At 42.7% G+C, this 20707-nt stretch overlaps 2 protein-coding genes across 2 annotated transcripts in view; one reads left to right on the plus strand and one right to left on the minus strand.

Moving 5' to 3' along the window:
• Positions 1-7571: 7571 nt before the first annotated feature.
• LOC125046917 (RING-box protein 1A) lies at positions 7572-19433 on the minus strand. Its single transcript, XM_047644920.1, has 5 exons — positions 19267-19433; positions 13769-13796; positions 8367-8488; positions 8132-8217; positions 7572-7816 (listed from the first exon to the last, which is right to left on the minus strand). The coding sequence occupies exons 1-5, from the start codon at positions 19360-19362 to the stop codon at positions 7804-7806; spliced, it is 345 nt and encodes a 114-aa protein (XP_047500876.1). The 5' UTR covers positions 19363-19433; the 3' UTR covers positions 7572-7803.
• A 1024-nt stretch (positions 19434-20457) lies between these two features.
• Positions 20458-20707, plus strand: part of LOC125046559 (ceramide transfer protein-like) — a 23040-nt gene continuing 22790 nt past the window's right edge. The window contains exon 1 of the mRNA XM_047644343.1: positions 20458-20707. This exon is cut by the window's right edge and continues 10 nt beyond it. Within this exon, the coding sequence (XP_047500299.1) occupies positions 20619-20707 (89 nt within the window). The 5' untranslated portion in view covers positions 20458-20618.

A 20707-nucleotide genomic window follows, 5' to 3' on the forward strand; every position in this document is an offset into this window, starting at 1 on the left:
TAAGACTCTTTATTTACATCATAACTTTTTTTTTTTGGGGGGGGGAAATTGACCAAGTCCGTAGAATCTATTCTATAGGCATATATTCATCATTGACTAAAGCTGAAAATTAGTGTAGTAATGTGCAGAATCCAGAATATTTTAAATGCAGTGATCATTATCTACAGTAAAAGTAGATCTTGTATGGCATGAATCATGTACTAGACCTCTTTTAAGAAGCCCCAATTGTACTTGCCTCCTTTATTTAATGATATTGTTTAATACATGGGTTAATATAAAAATGGTTACTTAGTTACCCATTGCCTATGTGCACTGTAAACCTATAACTATGGAGTGCTGAACCGAGGGGGGAAGCTAGAACAGTCTTGTAATCTATACAAATGCAGTGTAGAGAACCAAAAGGGATTGGGTAACCATGAATGCTATAAACTAGACCTGCAACCCAATATTTATCCGATGCTGATGAGACTCGGCCACAGGCTATGAGGCTACCAACCTATTTACCCCCAATCCCTTGCTGGTTGGGGGGGGGGGGGTTGACTTAAGAGTGAGATCAAGAACCATTGTATGGGATTGCCCCTGCCTTTAGACCTTGGCCCTTGCCTCAACTAGTTTTGCAAGTTCTCCCACTTTCCTTCTCTATTTTAAACCCATATTTGCCCTTTTTGACAACTTTACTGTCTATTACACTGGCTTTAACTCTCCATCCTGAAAATACAAAAACCTTGCCTGAACCTGAAAGTTTAATCTTGGGCTTTGTCCCCTAAACAATCCGTTTTGTATATGGTGCTCCCCACAATACCATGTTCGTTGTTGTTGGGGGGGGGGGGGGGGACTGGGACCCAATGCTGGGGAACTCCCCAACCTTGGGACTCGGCCCTCGACTCTACTAATTTTGCTTGGTCTTTTTTCCACTTTTTCGTTTCGGTCCCCTCGCCAATCCCTTCTACTATCCACTTTCTAAGGTGTAAGAGCCGTGCTGAAAGGATGAAAGGCTGACTGTGCCAGTCCTGAATGGCCTGAGGGAGCCATGGGCACCGTATTCCTCTACTTTAGTGGTCTAGCTCTTACCAATCAAGGGGACCCTGAGGGGTGGACCGTTTCTCTCCCCAACATACTCCAGGCTTACCATGGCCAACAATGAAGATTTTATACCACTATTAGGGGCAATGAGGCTTGTCCCTTCATCAAATAGCCCCACCAATTCAAACTCTCCAGATTCCCAGACCCCAGGCTCTCATTTGACCACGGCTCCGAACACAACTAATGCCCCCTCAATGCATACTAGTACAGTATCAACTCTAATCAACAACCAACCCCCAGGAGATATTTCTACTCCCAACATGCTCGACTTCAACACCTTTACTCCCACAACCTTCATCAACCACCCCATCTCCCCTTATTACTACCTTACAACCACCTCCCCATAACACTACCCCCCTCAACACTACTCCCTCCTCCACACGTCCCCGCACTTCTACCCCCACCTCTACAAGAATCCTAAATACTCTATTTAGCCCAGCCAAATGGGACCGATTTTTCGTGATCCCTCCCACAGCTCCCTACTCTAAAAACACCCTCTTCCAAAAATGCCTCCAAAAACAAGTAGGCATAGGTGGGGAATCCCTACCTGTCCGACCATATCGTCACAGTAACAACTGAAAACCAAGCTATAGCATTAACAAAAGTAGCTGATCTATGTGGTAATCCCATCCCTACAGAACCTCATCCAACCCTCAATACCTGCACCGGAACGGTCTCTATCTCCCCAACAGATTGCCCAATCTATGACAAAGAATGGTCAGATTGTGGAGAGGACTTACTCGCCTGTCTCACAGACTATGATGCAACATATGTACAATGCTACTCCATTCCTCCCAGAGGAAATCGTAAGAAATACATTAACATTGCCAAAATTACTTTCCGTAGACATAACCTTCCCTTTAATGTTTATATAGGTGGGGAATCCCTACCTGTCCGACCATATCAACCTCCTCCTCGTCAGTGCCAAAATTGTTGGCGTTTAGGACACCCAGCCAAACAGTCATTCCACAGCCAGATGCCCGCTATGTGCCCAACCTGGCCATACTCGATCAAACTGCTCTGCACAATCACGCACATGTGCAAACTGTGGCGGCCCCCATAATGTATTTTATAGAGGCTGCCCCACCTACAAATTTGAGTCTGAGGTAGCAACTCTCAGATTCAGACTTGGACTCACTCTACGTGAAGCCAGACAGGAGGCTCGTCGACGAGGTTTTTCTCTTACCCCCTAATCCAGTAATGTCGCTCACTCTGCCAATCCCCCTACCTCCCAAGCTCCTACACCCTCTCCTAAACCCAACCCCCCTCCATCTAACTTCCCCTCTTCTACCTCCTACCTTCCCCAGTCAAATTCTTTTGCCATCCTAAACCCAGACACTCCAATCTCTACTACAGCCCCAACACCTTCCCCTCTCCCTCCCCGCAGCACACAGAATAAACGTTCCACCCCCTCTTCCCCTACCCCACAATCACCTCCACCTTCCTTTGCCCCTATATTTCAGACACCAGACTTCTCTTCCCCCCCTCACAAGAAAACCTTTATCTCACAAAACTCCGCAACCAACTCCATTACAGAAACTCGAAGATATCCAGAACTACATACTCGAGTCCCAAACTGATACTCATCCACCTTCAAATTCTACAATTCCCGATCCCTCCACACTCAAAGTGACTGCCGATATCCATACTCCTCCTGCTCATATTCTTCCAACACCCAATCCTCCTAACCCATCCCAACAAAACCCATCCTCTCCGACTCCACCCCCACCTATATTAACCCTCCCACCATCCCCTTTATCCCTTCCACTCCCTCCTGGATACACACGTGAATCCCTCATGTCACAAGTACCCTATTCCCCAGACCCTCTACCTCCCAACACCCCTCCTGATACAACACCACCTCCCCAACCTCATTCTTTATCCCACCCTTTAGCACCTTCCCCTTCAAATTCTCCAACACGTACTACAATCGTTATCGCTAAATCAACGAAAGTATAACTATCCTTAATTGGAACATTCGCGGTTTCCGCTCTCACATACCTGACCTCCGACATATCCTCTCCTCTTATAACCCATCCATTATATGCCTTAAGAAACTTTTCTTACACATTCTCCAATACCAATCCCCAATTACCATTTTGTTTCTTCCCCACACTCCCTTTGTCTCGTCCATACTTATCAACCAGAAAACACCTTATGTCACACCTCCCTTTCAAAACAGTTATTCGTATCTTTCTTCGCCGCTGGATCACAGTGATTTCAGTCTACTTCTCCCCTTCCCACCCCATTAACTTTGTCGCTTTTGAAAACCTAATTTCCCAACTTCAGTCACCTTTCCTCATAGTAGGTGATTTTAACTGCCGCCACACTCTTTGGGGTGATTCTATCACCAACACCCGTGGCCAAGCTCTAGAGCGCTTCCTCTCCTCAGCTGATCTTATTATTCTAAATACAGATCGCCCCACACACTTTGATACACGCACGCAGTCTTTTTCATGCATTGACCTCTCTCTATGCTCCCCTTCTCTTCATTTAGATTTCCACTGGTCAGTTCTAGACCACTTTCCCTATAGTGACCACTTTCCAGTTCTCCTTTCTCCAACTTCATATGTACCACTTCCTAACTCCCCACGCTGGTGTTTTGATAGAGCTGACTGGCATACTTTCACTTCACTCTCTACTATTCATACCCCTCCATCTTCCCTCTCATCCGTATCGGAAATGATACAATTTTTCATAACTACAGTCCTAAGAGCTGCCCATACAGCTATCCCTTGAACCTCAAGCCCTATACCTCCAAATGTGTTCCATGGTGGAATTCTGATTGCACTAAAGCACTCCGTGTAAAACGTGCAGCCTGGAACAGTTACTGCTACAAACGAGGTACCCCTCATCAACTATCAGCTCTTATCTCCTTTAAAAGAGCATCTGCCTGTTTTCGTCGTACAATCCGAAATAGTAAAACAAATAGCTGGCGAAATTATGTTTCCTCAATTACATCCTCTACATCTATCTCAAATGTTTGGCGCTGGATCCATAAACTATCAGGCAAACATCCCCCCAATCCAGCCCCCATCTTCCATATTCAAGATACCCTCATCTCTGATCCTCCCAAAGTCGCTAATGAACTGGGTGATTATTTCAGCCAGATCAGTAGTGGCTCTCACCTTTCTCCAAACTTCTCTTCTATTAAAACCATCAGGGAACGTACCCCCATTATCTTCACCCTATCCTCTGCTGAGTCCTATAATGCTCCCTTTTCTTCCTCTGAACTCAGTGCTGCCCTAAAATCGTGCCACAACACTCATGAAGGCCCTGACGGTATTCACTACCGTATGCTCCGATAACTTCCATCTTCCTCATTATCCTTCCTATTAACAACTTACAACCACATATGGACATCAGGAAATTTTCCTTCTCATTGGCGAGAAGCTCTTATCAGGCATATCATATCTCTCTCGACGCCATACTCTTCTCTCTCTCCGATGCTATGCTCGATTCCACCAACATCCCCTTACTAAACTAACTATCCCACGATCCCTACTTCCTACCTTTGCTTCTTCTCCATGTTTACCTACTTCTTTCTCCACTTGCATGGATACCCTCCTCTCCCATCCCCTTTTCCCCATATCCGACCACTCTCGTTCTCTGTCCATTCTGTCCCTCCATGGTTTATACCTTACCCCCATATTTGCTCCTCTGCTTTCCCTGACCCACCAAAATCAAATAGTCCTCCTACTGTCCTTCTCACCCATTTCCTTGACCATGCCTCCACTCATTCCTCCAATATTCACGTTTACACTGACGGCTCCAAATCCACCTCCGGTGCTGGTTTTGCAGTAACCTTCCCAACTCATACTTTCAAATAACCCCTCCCTCCTGAATCCAGTGTCCTTACTACAGAACTTTATGCACTCATTTTTGCCTTAAAACACATACTCACTCCCCTCTTCCTCTTTCACAATCTTTACTGACTCCTGTAATTCACTAACTCTCATAAAGTCCATACACTTGACCAACCCCCTTGTTTGTATGATCCACACACCATTAAACAATCAAATTCTGCTGGGTGCTCAGCCATGTTGGAATCCCCGGCAATGAACAGGCAGATACTCTAGCACGCTACGCTGCTATGTCCACATCATAACAACCACGTTTCTCATGTATCCCAGACATAGATTATTACCCGTAATTTAAGACCTTGTATAATCAATGGCAATCTTTCTGGTCAAGTCTCTGCACTAATAAATTATATACTGTAAAACTATCAATCTCTGCCTGGTAAGCTCCATTTCATCGGAACAGACGTTGGGAGATGGCTCTCGCCCGCTTATGCATTGGCCACAACCATCTAACACACTCCTATCTGATGTCACAATCCGATCCACCCCTATGTTCCCTATGTAATATCCCTCTTTCAGTTCCACGTATTCTATTGTCATGCCCATGTTTTGATGCAGACCGTACCTCTGCTTTCCCCCACCTATCCTCCCTTCACCGACCTCCCAACTTATCAGACATCCTTACAGAATCTAACACTTTCTGCTTTGACAACCTGTTTTCCTTCCTCAAACGCATATACGTCCTTCACTTGACCTAACCCCTTTACATCACCTTACCCGACCTTAACCCATTCACTCATCAATTCCTTTGCCCAGCTTTGACAATTTATCACTAACTCAACCACCTTTCACTACCTTTTACTATAGTGCTACATGACCTTAGATGTCTAGCACATTTATTTTGCTTTTAACCATTAACCATTAACCATTGTATATGGTGCTAATGACCTTTGCTAAATTTTCAGTAAATATATAATCTAATCTTGGCAATATTGGTGTAGGCCTTGTGTTTGACTCTGGGACGAATAGAGTAGCACTGTACTACCGTGTTGCCGTGAGGTGGCTTAGGAGATGGAGGCTAAGGCCAAATGTAGGGATCACCTCAGCCCTCACCTCGACTAATCTTCCTTTTCCTTCTCTTCATTATCCACTTCTTCTGTCCACTTATCAAAATCGTTAGCCCATATTTACCCATTTTGCTACAATACTTTACCATAATAGTGTAACTATTTATGTCTGGTACATTTGTTGGAATTGACAATTGACCATGAAAGAAAAATCCACCAACATTGCCTTACTTGAACAAAAAAAACTTTACCCAGGGGGCTTTGCCCCAAGCCCGACCCTATATTTGGTATATTTTGTTTACGCCGCTGATGACCTTAAATGTTAACGCAGCAGAAAATTATCAATAAATAAACAAGTCCTTGTAGACAAGGCAATAAGTCAGGGAGATGGTATTTTGGGAGGAATGAGGTTGGGCAGGAATATGTTTGCCAGTGAGGTTAGTCAGGGTTGATAATGCATGAGCTTGGCACTTGGATGTAACTGAAGGTGTGAACGATCAGCTATAGGGGGAATTAAAGAATCCATCCCACTTGGCTTTGTTAAAAAGAGAATTCAAAAGATTTGCTGAGATGAAAGCAATGGAAGGACAAGGGCAGGAGGAAGATGAAGTGGTGTGGAGTGAGGTAGTACTGTGGGGAGGACAATAAAAATGAAGATCAGTAATAAGGGAAGACTGTAGGAGATGGAGCAGTGGATGTTGGGAGAGAGGAAGGGGCGTATTCTGAATGAGAGTAATGACCTGGGTGAATGATTCAGAATGGATAAAGTTGACAGCAGACTTCATCTCTGACCTCATCTCAGTGATCAGACATGAGGTCAAAGGAGAGTGCAGAGGTTGGGAAACAATGGAAGTTAAATTTAGATAGGCTTTTTGATGAAGGGGCATACTAAATGCCCCTAATCAAAATAAAAAAATCTTCATTATTGACCATGGTTAGTCTGAAAAATGTGGGGAAGAGAAAGTCTATTCAGGGTCCCAGTAAGGGGTAAGGGCTGGGCAATTAACCAAGGGAATACCTTGCCCATGGCTCCTGAAGGTTCTTCAGGATTGACACAAAGCTAGCCTTTCATCCTTTCAGCACGGCTCTCACACCTTAGGAAGTGGACAGAAGAGGATGGAGAATAGGAGGAAAAAGGAAGAACCATGCCAAATTAGTTGGGCTGAGGTCTGAGGTCCAAGGTAGGGTTGATCCTCAGCATTGGGCCTCAGGCTCTGCCTCCTAAGCCTCCCCACGACAATAATGGGCAAGAGATTGGGGAGGTTGTAATATGGAGTTCTCAGCCATAAGACCCAAATACCTTGTCTTGAGTAATGCCAAAAATTTCTTTAACTTTGTTTTCTCCTTTATTTTTCACCATAAGGATGGCTGGATTTCTTAATTGCTCTGATCTTCATTTAACTATGGTACTAAAAGTTATTTAAGAAAATATAAAATACATACTATATACAAATGGCATCTATGACATACCTTCAACCATATTACAAAACTTTCTTAAAATTATCAAATGTCACTGATTCTTCTTTGGTTTGTAATTTAATCAGACACTTTCTTATAAACATTCCAAAATATCTTAAGCAACTTTCTACAACTCATGTATGAAGAGAAAGACAAACAATAAAAACACTAATGTTTATTTGTAGGTTTTATCACATGTGACATGTAGAAGAAAAAATATGATTACAGATAATAAAAAAAAAAAAAAAAAAAAAAAAAAAAAAAAAAAAATATTGCAAGTGAAAGTAGGATCAGCTGAAAAATGGTGTAGAAGAACTTGAGGTTTTAAACTGCCATTGAAAAAAAAGTGAAAAAAGTAAAAGTAATGTTGAAATTCTATATTGAACAAATTTTCAGTGGCCATACCTGTGAAAGAGAGAGAAAAATTAATTTATGTAAACATTAAAGACATCAATTAACAAAGACATCAATTAAAGACATCAATTAACTAGCCTATTGTCTTGTTAATTCACTAAATGAAGAGGTGATAAAAAAGTAAATAATAATATTGAAAATTACAAAGATTATGGTAATAAAGCACATTTTATAGAAATAATCAAACAATGAAAATGGAATTTAAAAAGTTGAGGCCCTATATATTGATATCACAGTCTATATCAACTTAGCTTACAAGGCATATATGGAATTTGTTATTAACACAAAGATTCTCATTCAACTCACTTCTGGAACTCCCATTCCCTGTTATCTAGTGGGCACACTTGACGTGTTTTTAACCATCGGGAAATGCAATGGAAATGGAAAGCATGCTGCAAACAAAAGGGTATTAAAAATATGATGTAAAATATAATTATATAAAAATAATTGTAAACTGTGGAAAATTCATTTAAAATCATATAGCCTGAATTCATTCTATACCAACATGAAAATTATATAGTGCACATTTTAAAATACTTACATTGCAAACTCCCCAAGCAACAGTGCATTCCTCTGAAGTAACAGAAGCTTGGTTTGCTTGACACTCAATGCACAAGTCCATAATATGGTTTCGGCAGATGGCACAATTGTCCACTACAATATCTGCAAAAATAATTTTTTTTTGTTAAATATTGTTCACTATCTTACTAACTTACCCAAGAGTTATAGTGTGAATATTCTAATGTGCAGATACCTACATTACATTAATTTTATATATTTTTGTAAAGGTTCATGAGTCATTTATCAGCAAACCATCATTTGTCCTTTTCTCTACAGCAAGTGCATGTGCTTTTGTGTGTGTGTGTGTGCGTGTGTGTGCATGTGCGTGTGTGTGCATGTGTGTGTGCGTGTGTGTGCGCGTGTGTATGTGTGCGTGTGTGTGTGCATGTGTGTGCATGTGTGTGCGTGCGTGTGCGTGTGTGTGTGCGTGTGCGTGCGTGTGTGTGTGTGCGCGTGTCTTCATCATGTGCGTGCGTGTCTCCATCATGTGCGTGCGTGTCTCCATCATGTGCGTGCGTGTCTCCATCATGTGCGTGCGTGTCTCCATCATGTGCGTGCGTGTCTCCATCATGTGCGTGCGTGTCTCCATCATGTGCGTGCGTGTCTCCATCATGTGCGTGCGTGTCTCCATCATGTGCGTGCGTGTCTCCATCATGTGCGTGCGTGTCTCCATCATGTGCGTGCGTGTCTCCATCATGTGCGTGCGTGTCTCCATCATGTGCGTGCGTGTCTCCATCATGTGCGTGCGTGTCTCCATCATGTGCGTGCGTGTCTCCATCATGTGCGTGCGTGTCTCCATCATGTGCGTGCGTGTCTCCATCATGTGCGTGCGTGTCTCCATCATGTGCGTGCGTGTCTCCATCATGTGCGTGCGTGTCTCCATCATGTGCGTGCGTGTCTCCATCATGTGCGTGCGTGTCTCCATCATGTGCGTGCGTGTCTCCATCATGTGCGTGCGTGTCTCCATCATGTGCGTGCGTGTCTCCATCATGTGCGTGCGGGTCTCCATCATGTGCGTGCGGGTCTCCATCATGTGCGTGCGGGTCTCCATCATGTTCGTGCGGGTCTCCATCATGTGCGTGCGGGTCTCCATCATGTGCGTGCGGGTCTCCATCATGTGCGTGCGGGTCTCCATCATGTGCGTGCGGGTCTCCATCATGTGCGTGCGGGTCTCCATCATGTGCGTGCGGATCTCCATCATGTGCGTGCGTGTCTCCATCATGTGCGTGCGTGTCTCCATCATGTGCGTGCGTGTCTCCATCATGTGCGTGCGTGTCTCCATCATGTGCGTGCGTGTCTCCATCATGTGCCTGCGTGTCTCCATCATGTGCCTGCGTGTCTCCATCATGTGCCTGCGTGTCTCCATCATGTGCGTGCGTGTCTCCATCATGTGCGTGCGTGTCTCCATCATGTGCGTGCGTGTCTCCATCATGTGCGTGCGTGTCTCCATCATGTGCGTGCGTGTCTCCATCATGTGCGTGCGTGTCTTTATCATGTGCGTACGTGTCTTCATCATGTGCGTGTGTCTTCATCATGTGCGTGCGTGCGTGTGCGTGCGTGTGTGTGTGTGTTTGTGTGATATATATGCACGTATGTACAAGATTGAGAAATATAGACATGCAAAAGAGAAATTAATGTTTCTGATAATTGTCCTATGCATCTCAACAAATTTTGTATGTTATGTTAGTATCTGATAAGTAGAATATTCTCTTAGGATCAAGGGTCTTGGTCTTGGTCCAGGAGACCTCTAGCCCCAGAGGCTTCGCTTCATTGCTAAATGCATCAAGAGTCACCACTAGGGTTTCCAGAGACTCAGAAAGAATAGCAACATCATCAGCAAAGTCAAGGTCTGTAACCTTGATATTGCCCAGAGTTGCTCCACAGTGACTTTGGACAGTAGCTCTACCCAGTGTATCCTGTCCATGCAAGTGTTGAAGTGTTTGTGCAAGAACACAGTCTTGCCTCACTCCTAAACTAACAGGGAAGAAGCTCGACAGGCCCTCACCACACTTTACAGCACTATTAATCCAATAATCCTTGTTAAAATTCCTCTTAGTCCCAGGATTTTCCAGTGATTCACAATGCACTGTATCAAATGCCTTCTTGAGGTTGATGTAAGCTGCAAGCAGCCCATGCCCAAATTCACGTTGGAGCTCGACAATGACTTGAAGTGCCTGGATAAGGTCTATTGTGGACTTACCAGAAGTGAATCCAGATTGCTCCGGCCTCTGGTGCCTCAGCAGGTGGTCTCTGATACGTCTCAGAAATAAATGAGCAAGAGCCTTACCCAGAATACTGAGCAGTGTAATACCTTGGTGACTGCTGCAGTCCCCTTTTCCCTTCCAGAGAGGGATGACCACACCCCTCAGCAGGCCAGGGGAAATGGTACCAGTCTGCCAGATGGCAGACAGGACAGAATGCATGCCCCTTGCCATAGGTTCTCCACCAGCCTTTAACAGTTCAACTGGAATGCTGCAGATACACAATTTTACCACTCTTCAGCTTGGAGATCGCCCCCCTGACTTCAGTCAGGGAGGGTGGATCCTTATAGATGGGTGGGTCTTGCAAAGGTATCTTGACACTACCCGCATCCAAGTTAATTGTTGGGGGATTAACCTGGTACCAATGCTCAAAATACTTTTGACCTCCTCTGCAAGATTTCTGATAAACTGCTCTTTGTCCCTTCTTAGCAGTGACCTAGTCCTGCACATCAGGGAATGATGCAATTTGTGATCACCTGACAGTTGAGCTGTGTAACAAGCATATGTGGCTTCCAGTGTCTCCTTCGAGATGGAATTCTGTCTTGCTCTTGGGCATTTACCAATCGATTCTTTGGCTGCATCAAGTTTCTTGCTTGAAGAACAGGGCCGGTCAGGCCTCCAAGTGCTGCGAAACGACCAGAGATAGCTTCAGCAAACACCCAAGGCACACTCACCCTCCTTCAATCTGTCCACATGTAACACTCTAGGGTGTTCACTGGAATGACAGGAGGTTCTAAAGTGGACCCAGAGAGTAGCCACAACTAATCTATTCCACAGAACTCAGTGCTCCGATACACACTGCAGTTCTGGAGAATCCTCCAGCAAGTACTAACAAGGATGTGGTTGATCTCCTTGGCCACATTGCCCATATCACTGTACCAACCCCAACGATATGGGACAGAATGTTTATACCAAGAGCCAGAAATCCTCAATTTCTTGGACCTGGCAAAGTTCCAGAAAAGGAGGCTATTCTCACTACTAGCATCAACTCCTGAGCCATGAGGACTGACAGACATCTCAGTCACAGCCAGATACCACATTGAAGTCACCCAGAGCAATACATACATCTCTGGAGTGACTGAGGGTTGAAGTCTGCTGGAGATGGCTATGGCTACTCTCTGTAGTGTAGCCATCCACACTAATCGTGCCGCTGCCAGGTCTTCTCACCTCCAAGAGAGCAGCCACCTCAACTCTCAACTGCTTCAGCTCCCTCGACAGTAGTGGTAACTGATCATCCTGTTGTAAAGAGCGGATGTTCCAAGCCCCCACCCTGACAGCCCACCTGAGATTTAACCGCAGGCAGTCACTTCAGGTGGACGCCACCTCTGCCACCCCCACAGACGTTGCCCCATATAGTGAGGGCTGGCTGGCTGCAGGTCCCTTAATCCACCTGTGGGGGTCCAGTGGGCTTTCCCCCACAAGCCAGGCTGGCAGCCGCCAGGATGCAGATGGGATGGGTAACCCCAGTTCCCAGTCTGAGTCCCAGCGGTTGCCAACCCAGAGGGACCCGCAGCCTGCCTTACTTGCTGGGTGAGAGGGAAGTTTGCCTTTCTCCCAGCACCATCTATATTTGACTTTGCTGCCAGTAGGTTCTCTTGGGGAGATGGACTAATTAGCCCGCTTCCCCACAGCCACCCATTAACCCCAGGGGGCAAGGGGGCAGTACAAAGTTAGTACAAAGCCAGGGCATGTCCACATGCCAGTGGGTCATGACTCCGTACCTTTAGGGCCTCCTGCTGCTCCATGAGCCTCCACAGTTCAGCCTAGGACCGCAAGATACCTAGTTTTCATGGGTGACCACAAGGAGGTACTGCAGAAATCTTGATGGAGAGGCTATGAGCTGGCAGGGGAGACTTATGCACAGCTGCTCCCTTTTTGCACCAGGCTAGCAAGCAGTGGCAGCTGCAAGTGAGAAGGCATGCAAACCACACCATCACTTCACATCAGCCTGAGCATGAAGCACCCACTCACCCACTTAACAGCATGAATTTAAAGAAACTGAGGTGTATGCCTCAATTATATTTTGGAAAAAAGTCTAATAAGACATGATGCTAATGATGAGTACTATTTACAAATAAAACTCTCATTTCATATTCAAGCAGGAAGAAGTTGAAAACAACTCTCATGACAGAAGCCCATTAAAGTGAAAAAAATGTTTAGCAAGTTTTGAAATTGGATGATGACTGTTGAGTTATGGTAAAAATGGACAGCATAAAGATTTAATATATTAATGCAAACTTTGCTTCAAGGGTCCCAAAACCAGTGCACCCTAATCAGTTGATGAGGAGAGCCAATTCATCAATGTTAATTTTTATCCAGTGGGACATAACTTATGATAAATTCTTAACATTAATAAACAATGGCTTATAATAGGTATGGTTAATTTGATCCTGAAAGCAAACAGTGATCAAAGCAATGGCTGCCATGAGGTGTAAATGGACAATAAACAAGCAAATGGGAAAGTGCAGTGGTTCCCAACCAGTAGGTCAGCAACACCTTAAAGGAAAAAGTATTGGCCAATTTGCTAGGCTTTTGTCAGGAGATTATACTAAGCAGACATGACAAGAGGAATAACGTATTACAATTGGATACATAAAAGTATGTATATACAGCTAATTTTTTTCTTATCCTAAAAATTATGTGAGAGGGTTGTGGATGATTCGGAGATTTGAGAAAGGGGTCATGGGTAAAAAGGTTGGCAACAACTGACACGATGCTAGAATTACAGTAACTTTTTTGGGGGATTGACAAGGCATGTTGTTTGTATAATTTGAAGAGGGTGAAAGATCAGTAACTTTGTGTGATGAGAGAAAAAGATTGTATGGTGTCAGAGCAGAGTAATGGCCACAAAACTCCAAAATCACACAAATGCAATCTTTAGTCAGCTTGGAATTTTATTAGCATTTTTATAATCACAGTAACACTCATGTTTACACATATAAAATTAAAGATCTACTTACAAAAGTTTCAAGAAATGGCATAAAAGGGATTTTTTATATTCAAATTAAATCATGATTCTGAAAAAAAAAAAAAAAAATGATGAATACAAACCCCCATTGGTAATTATTAAAGGAATAAAAACAAGTGGAAACAATGTATTCCCAAAAAAACAAACACTCACCCCAGGCCCACAGTGCCACAGCATTCCACTGAAAGTAGAAAAAGAAAATGAAAAATATGCAATATCATCATATATAGTATATATTAATAAAACAGCACAAATCATATTTATTTACATATTTATGCTATTATTTCTACAAAAATCTTTGAACATTAAGAGGTGAGCCTGAGAGTTACACAGATTAAATACGTCACCCATGCCATTTTCAAAAAGTTTTGCTTACGTATGATGTCTGAATCAACAGTCTAGCTAATATTTCATTCTCAACTAGTCAACCTCTGAATACAGATGGTCCCACCTCCTAGGCAAAACAAGCTCAAGGGCATTTAGATAAATTGCATGGTAGCACACAAAAAGATTTCTAAGACTGTAATTACAAAACACACCATAAACACATTTAAACCTGTGATCATACTTGCCCTAACATGGTGTGACAATTTTTGATAGTTTTCATTGGTATCATGGTTAATAAAATGAATGTTCAGATATGATATACTGGTCTTTTCCAAACAAATGCACACCACTTGGTAAAAGCTTACAAGACTACACCAATTGTAGTCCCCCAATTTGAACAAATGAACCTCAATCCGAAATGTACAAAAACAACCACAAAGATTGATACATAAACCAAAAGCCTTTCTAACCTGGGGGCTTTGCCCCTAGACCCCCATTTGATCAACATTTCTCCCCTAACTAGTGTGTCCTTTTGTATAAATTGAATGCTGATGAAACATATATGTATCTGGCAATTGGTTATCAGCAAAGGATTAAGGCCAAAGGCACTGCAATAAGTATTACATTTTAATATTCTACATCTTTTATGTTTGCATTATGGGTAAACAGAATTTTCTGTTTTTCCTTTATTTTTTTCTGTCCCCTAGAATAACTAGTGACAGAAGGGGAATTAGAGTTTTAGGGGGAATGCACACAAGGGTCCCCAGCCTAAATACACTCTTGAGGGATTTCATGGAGAAATGGGGGTTTAGGGTGAGGGGACATGAGCAAAATCACTCTTAACAGGCATTTTAAAAGGTTAGCCAAGAATTGTATATTAGATGATAAAGGAAGTGTAAAAAAGGAAAACTCACTGGTAAGTCTTAGATCTAACCCTGCAGTGCACAAACAAAAAGACAAATGAATCCTATCTTAAACACATAAAAAGATTGTCTTCTGAAGCAGAAAAAAACCCTCCCACCCCATGACCCTCGGGAACTACAAGTAGTACAGCAACTAACTTTGTTTCTGAAAGGTGCAATGAGTACTGTGATAGCAGAACTATTAAATTGTGTATGGATGTAAAATTTATTTCTAATCTAAAAAATATCATCATCATCAGGGGACTAACACCAATGTGGGGCACATGGCAGCATTCCAGCCATGGGGCTCCCTCAAGGCAAGTCACCAGGTAGACCCTCGGTCCATCTATAACTCCTCACAACAGGACTGGTCAAGCTCCACAAAGACAAGACCTCGGTCATCCCACAGGCTTCCTGCACCCAGGATTGTCTAGGACAGAGACAACCTGATGGGCAGGGTCATCCACAGGGAAACAAGCTAGGTGCCCTGAATTGGCAGACCTGGATTATGCAAGTAATAGGTCCCATGCCAGTGTAGCTGTCAGTTGGACACATGGTTCTGCCAACTGTACCCCCATGATCCACTCCTTGTTAAAAAAGGCATCAAGACAAAACTCCAAGGCACTAAACAGTGTCCAGGTTTCACTGTAGCAGCCAATTCCTCTTAAGGCCGACGAGATGATTATGGCTAAGACATCCACACTCACTGTTACAGCAGTGTCTGCTGAACCTGCCAATCCTACCATGATGCTGGAGTCCTTCGCAGCCCAGGTTGCAGCAATACCCGAGGTAGTACAGAGGTCAATGTAGGCTTCGAGCAGACCATGACCGAACTAACAAGTGTTCCACAATGACTTGAAGCATTGGGATACGGTCTATTGTGGACTTGCCATGAGTAAATCTGGTCTCTGGTGCCTTAGTAGGTGAGTGCAGATCCCTTTCAGAAAATGTGGGTGAATAACTTCTCTGATATAGTGAGCAGTGTGATGCCACAGTAGTTGCTACAATCCCATCAATCGCCTTTCCCTTATCAGAGAGGAATGACCACGCTCCTCAACAGGTCAAGGACAGTGGAACAAGACTGCCAGACGACAGTCAAAACTGTAAGCAAGCCCTGTGCCATTGGTAACCAGTTTCCTTGGGTGGCACTACATAAGTCTTGAAGATGGAGAGGCTATGAACTGGCAGGAGAGGCTTATGCACAGCTGCTTCCTTTTTTGCACTAGGCTGGCCAGCAGTGGCAGCAAGCAAAGGACTTAATGTTATTTAGGCTACCACACAATCACTTTACATTACCATATGTGTGTGTGTATGTATGTATGTATGTATGTATGTATGTATGTATGTATGTATGTATGTATGTATGTATGTATGTATGTATGTATGAATGTATGTATGAATGTGTGTGTGCGTGTGCGGGTGTGTGTGTGTGTGTGTGTGTGTGTGTGTGTGTGTGTGTGTGTGTGTGTGTGTGTGTGTGTGTGTGTGCGTGTGTGTGTGTGCGTGTGTGTGCGTGTGCATGCGTGTGCATGCGTGCGTGTGCGTGCGTGCGTGTGCGTGCGTGTGTGTGGGTGGGTGTGTGTGCGTGCGTGCGTGTATGCGTGTGTGTGATTGTGTGCGTCTGTGTGATTGTGTGTGTGTGTGTGCGTGTGTGTGATTGTGTGTGTGTGTGTGATTGTGTGTGTGTGATTGTGTGTGTGTGTGTGTGTGTGTGTGATTGTGTGTGTGATTGTGTGTGTGATTGTGTGCGTGTGTGTGATTGTGTGCGTGTGTGTGATTGTGTGCGTGTGTGTGATTGTGTGCGTGTGTGTGATTGTGTGCGTGTGTGTGATTGTGTGCGTGTGTGTGATTGTGTGCGTGTGTGTGATTGTGTGCGTGTGCGTGTGTGCGTGTGTGCGTGTGTGCGTGTGTGTGTGTGTGTGTGTGTGTGAAGGAAAGGAAAGGCTGGATTTAGTCATGGGAGTTCCATGGGGACTTGATCTCCAGGTGATGTACTGTGCAACCTTTACGTTTTACTAGTGATTTCCACACCATATATTTGACTTTCTTCAATAGTGTACATATAGATTCCACAATTTGTATATAAATGTCACCAACGTAAGGGGCCTCAGATTTCTTCAGCTTATCAATGAAAAAATGTGTTTTTGTCTCACACATGTTATTACATATATTCTGACAAGACAGAGCTTTCAAATAGAATTTCAAATGTGTCAACTTATAAGAGGTCTACAAATCCTACCTTACCAGAATAAACATGGCTGAAGTGCCAAAAGGCAAAGTGGCTTCTTCAAATAAATGATACAATACCAACTCAGTTACTGCAAATATCATCCTTATATTTGATTTCCATAGAATAAAGTTACAATCTACAGACACAAACTTAATTTTCGTTGGAGATCAAACTTCTCAAGAATTACTGGGTAAAAAGTTTACAACAGGTCCTACCTATCCAAGAGTAAATCTTAAATGAATGAACCCCTTTCCTTTCTTTAGTTTTAGTTTCAAACAGCTATATAGTAGAAGATAAACTTTGCCTTTAATGGATAGAAACAATGTACACTGATACATGAAATAAATGTATGTGCATGCAAAGGGAGTCTCAGACCAATTGCCTGATAATTTTATTAAAGTGTCAGTTTATTAACTGTTGTCTCAATTTAACCCTTCACCTTTAAATTGAGTAACAATATATTCATGTTAGTGGATTCTATCTCATGATTATAGTCCATTAAAGTGAGGATATCAATACTTATGTTATAGGTGAAAGCTTAAATGAACAAAATAATGAAAAAACAGAATTGGTCTGAAAACACTTTTGGAACACACATACCCACAAATAACCTGCATTGGCAAAGTAAAATGTTAGATGTGAAGAAAATAGGTGACAACAAATGCCTTGAAGAGAGTAAATCCACAGTGATTAGATGGGGTATGGGGGTAGAGGGAAATACAGTGATAGAGCAGGAGTCTGCGGGTGAACCCCCAGGTTTGGAAGATTTTCGGTTCATACAGCAATGTTTGTGCATTCCCAGGAGTGGTTGGAATAACAGAGACTTAGTCGGAGGGAGGTGCAGTCACTTCAAAAGCACTTACCAATACTTGTAATGAAAGAACAAGTGTCATGCAATTTACACTTTCAATAACTGAAACAAGGAATGCTAATTATATGATTCAATGGGTGTGCAAAACAAAAAAAATTACCTTATATTCTGTCCTTCTATGCATTATAGGCAAAGTTTTCCCTATACAATATGGCTGTGTGAGACACATTATACTATTGCCTTTACTTGATATTGCTACACATCTACTGTACACAGATGATTCTCAGAGAATACTGTATCTAAATAAAAAATAGGCTTGTTGATCTTGAAACAGTCACTGTACACTTTAACTAATTATTGAAATACTTGGTTCTTTGAGGACTCATTTTTCAGTTTCACAAAGCCATCCAAACTTGCAATTAGTATTCATTCTTTTCATTACAAATATTAAATCTCTTATTATTTTCCATCACAAAATATATAAACAAAAGTAATGGTAATGTTTACGAAGTGACTGAACCCGAGATCGAGTCCTTAGCATTCCAGCAATTCCTATGAAATCCACATACATTGCCATGTGAATCAAACACCTTCCTAACCTGGGGGATTTACCCCAGAATCCCATACAATTGCTATATTTCCCCATCAGGGACTCCACCCCTGGACTCCCACCCGATTGCCACGGATTTAGTCTCTGCGCAACATTTGTCGCGACCTATTTTCTTCATTAGATTATATTTTTTGCTGGCACAGATAATTTCAAATACCAGGGAGTGTAGATATTTCTCTTTCTCTATGATAGTATCAATGTATTTCCTGTAAATGTACAAAAAAGTATTACATGTTGCACAACTTTCTTACTATCACCTTGTGAAGGTAATACCATACATGAAAAGTGTCTCATTTTCAGCCATTCCCTCCATCCCAGGCAAATTTTATCTCGTACTATATGGCTGTGGGAAACAAACCATCCTCCAAGGGATGGTCTCCCTGCTCAAGCCTTGGTGAGAATTTCAAGGTTGGGACAGCAAGTGCACAAGACTTTGCAATTGGGAACAGTGCTTTCCGCCACTAGTACCTTGAGGAATTCAAAATCCAACGTCTGAATGTGGTTCTAGATCGAGAATGCAAGGAAAGGAAATATTCAAAGAAATAATAATGGCCCTTTAAATAACCCTTTCCTACAAGGGCTGAATAACCATTAATAAACATCCAAGGATTTTAGGAAACCCTCTTCAGAAACAGTAGAAAGCAAACAGAGAGAACCATGTGCCTACCAACGCCAAGGAGCAAGCAAAAATACAATTTTCCTAAAGGCTACGGAACAAAAACAAATTCTCCAGCAATGGTGAGTAAATCGGATTCCTCTTCGTCTCCTCACCTTTTTCACTTCAAATCTCTTCTTGTCTCCCTTTGAAGTGCTGGAAGACGGCACTTCGACTTCATCTTCCAATGGGTCCACTTCCATCGCTGACATTTTATTCTGAAGAAAACAATTGCAGCAGAAAACAACCTCCTCTCTGGCCAAGGGGAAAGGTTATTTTCACAGCAAGGCGGAAACGCGATGTTGATTTACATAAAGTGATAGTGTATTTTTATTTAGAGGCTTTTAAATGCATAATATTTTTATTCATGCATAAATTCTGATTTTTGAAACGTATTTTGGGAGTTTCGTTGGCAGATCTGGAGGAACGTTTTTATTTTCACCGTTTTTATGTGTATTTATTTTATTTTTTTTACATTATATACATTTGAGTAAATTTAATTTAGTATATAGTCATACATAAATTCTATCCCATGCTTATGCTCACAAATGCAAAAATATTTGTATTATAGCGTAATACTGCAATCGTCATTCATGCAATGTTTCACACACATACTCACACACAGACGCACACACACACACACACACACACACACACACACACACACACACACACACACACACACACACACACACACACACACACACACACACACACACACACACACACACACACACACACACACACATATATATGTATATATATATGCATATGTATATATATGTATATATGCATATGTATATATGTATATATACATATGTATATATTTGTATATATACATATATATGTATATATATATATATATATATATATATATATATATATATATATATATATATATATATAATGTGTGTGTGTGCGTGTGTGTATGAGCACATGCACAACACATATCTGTCTATCGATCTATCTAAACGTATTTATACGTATGCATATATGTATTTCTCGATGGTCAGATAGCGAGAGAGACAAATAGACATAATATGAAAATGCAAGAAAAAAACATACTTAAAACCGCAACCGACCCGCTAAAAATATGTGTACTGGATTATTTATTTGCACCATTTTAGTCGGGTTCCCTAAACCCCCTGTCAGCTGATTCCAACCCCAGGGTCCCCGCCAAGGGGGAATCCGATCTCCGGAAAAGAGGAGCTAATCCCTAATCGAGCCGCCGAGCAAGCAGAAGAGATCGGATTCTCTCTACATAGAATCTAGTTTCCTTCTGCTGACGTTCGCGGCGCTCATCTGTCCATTGTTATTTCATGACGGAATTGTTTGGATTAATTATCCTTCCGAGCTCGACCACAGGTGTGTCTCGGCCCAAATAACGGACAGAGAAACCCCATGACAGACAGTATCGCTAAGTGAAGGCAACGAGACGTGGTTCCCCGAGCAGGCGTAAGGCGCCAAGATGACCGAGGACTTCGGGGGAGTGACGATGAGTGACGAAGACAGCGAAGAGGACACGCAACTCCACCCCTATCAGTGCAGGCAGCCCAC

This window comes from Penaeus chinensis, chromosome 39, assembly GCF_019202785.1.
Source record: "Penaeus chinensis breed Huanghai No. 1 chromosome 39, ASM1920278v2, whole genome shotgun sequence".
Lineage (NCBI taxonomy): Eukaryota > Metazoa > Arthropoda > Malacostraca > Decapoda > Penaeidae > Penaeus > Penaeus chinensis.

Coding starts and splice junctions, on each gene's coding strand:
- LOC125046917 (XM_047644920.1), bottom strand. CDS start 19,362: ATGTCAGCGATGGAAGTGGACCCATTGGAAGATGAAGTCGAAGTGCCG. Junction 8,489..13,768: donor TGTGGCACTGTGGGCCTGGG/GTGAGTGTTTGT, acceptor TTATTTTTGCAG/ATATTGTAGTGGACAATTGT. Junction 8,218..8,366: donor TTGCTTGGGGAGTTTGCAAT/GTAAGTATTTTA, acceptor TTTTGTTTGCAG/CATGCTTTCCATTTCCATTG.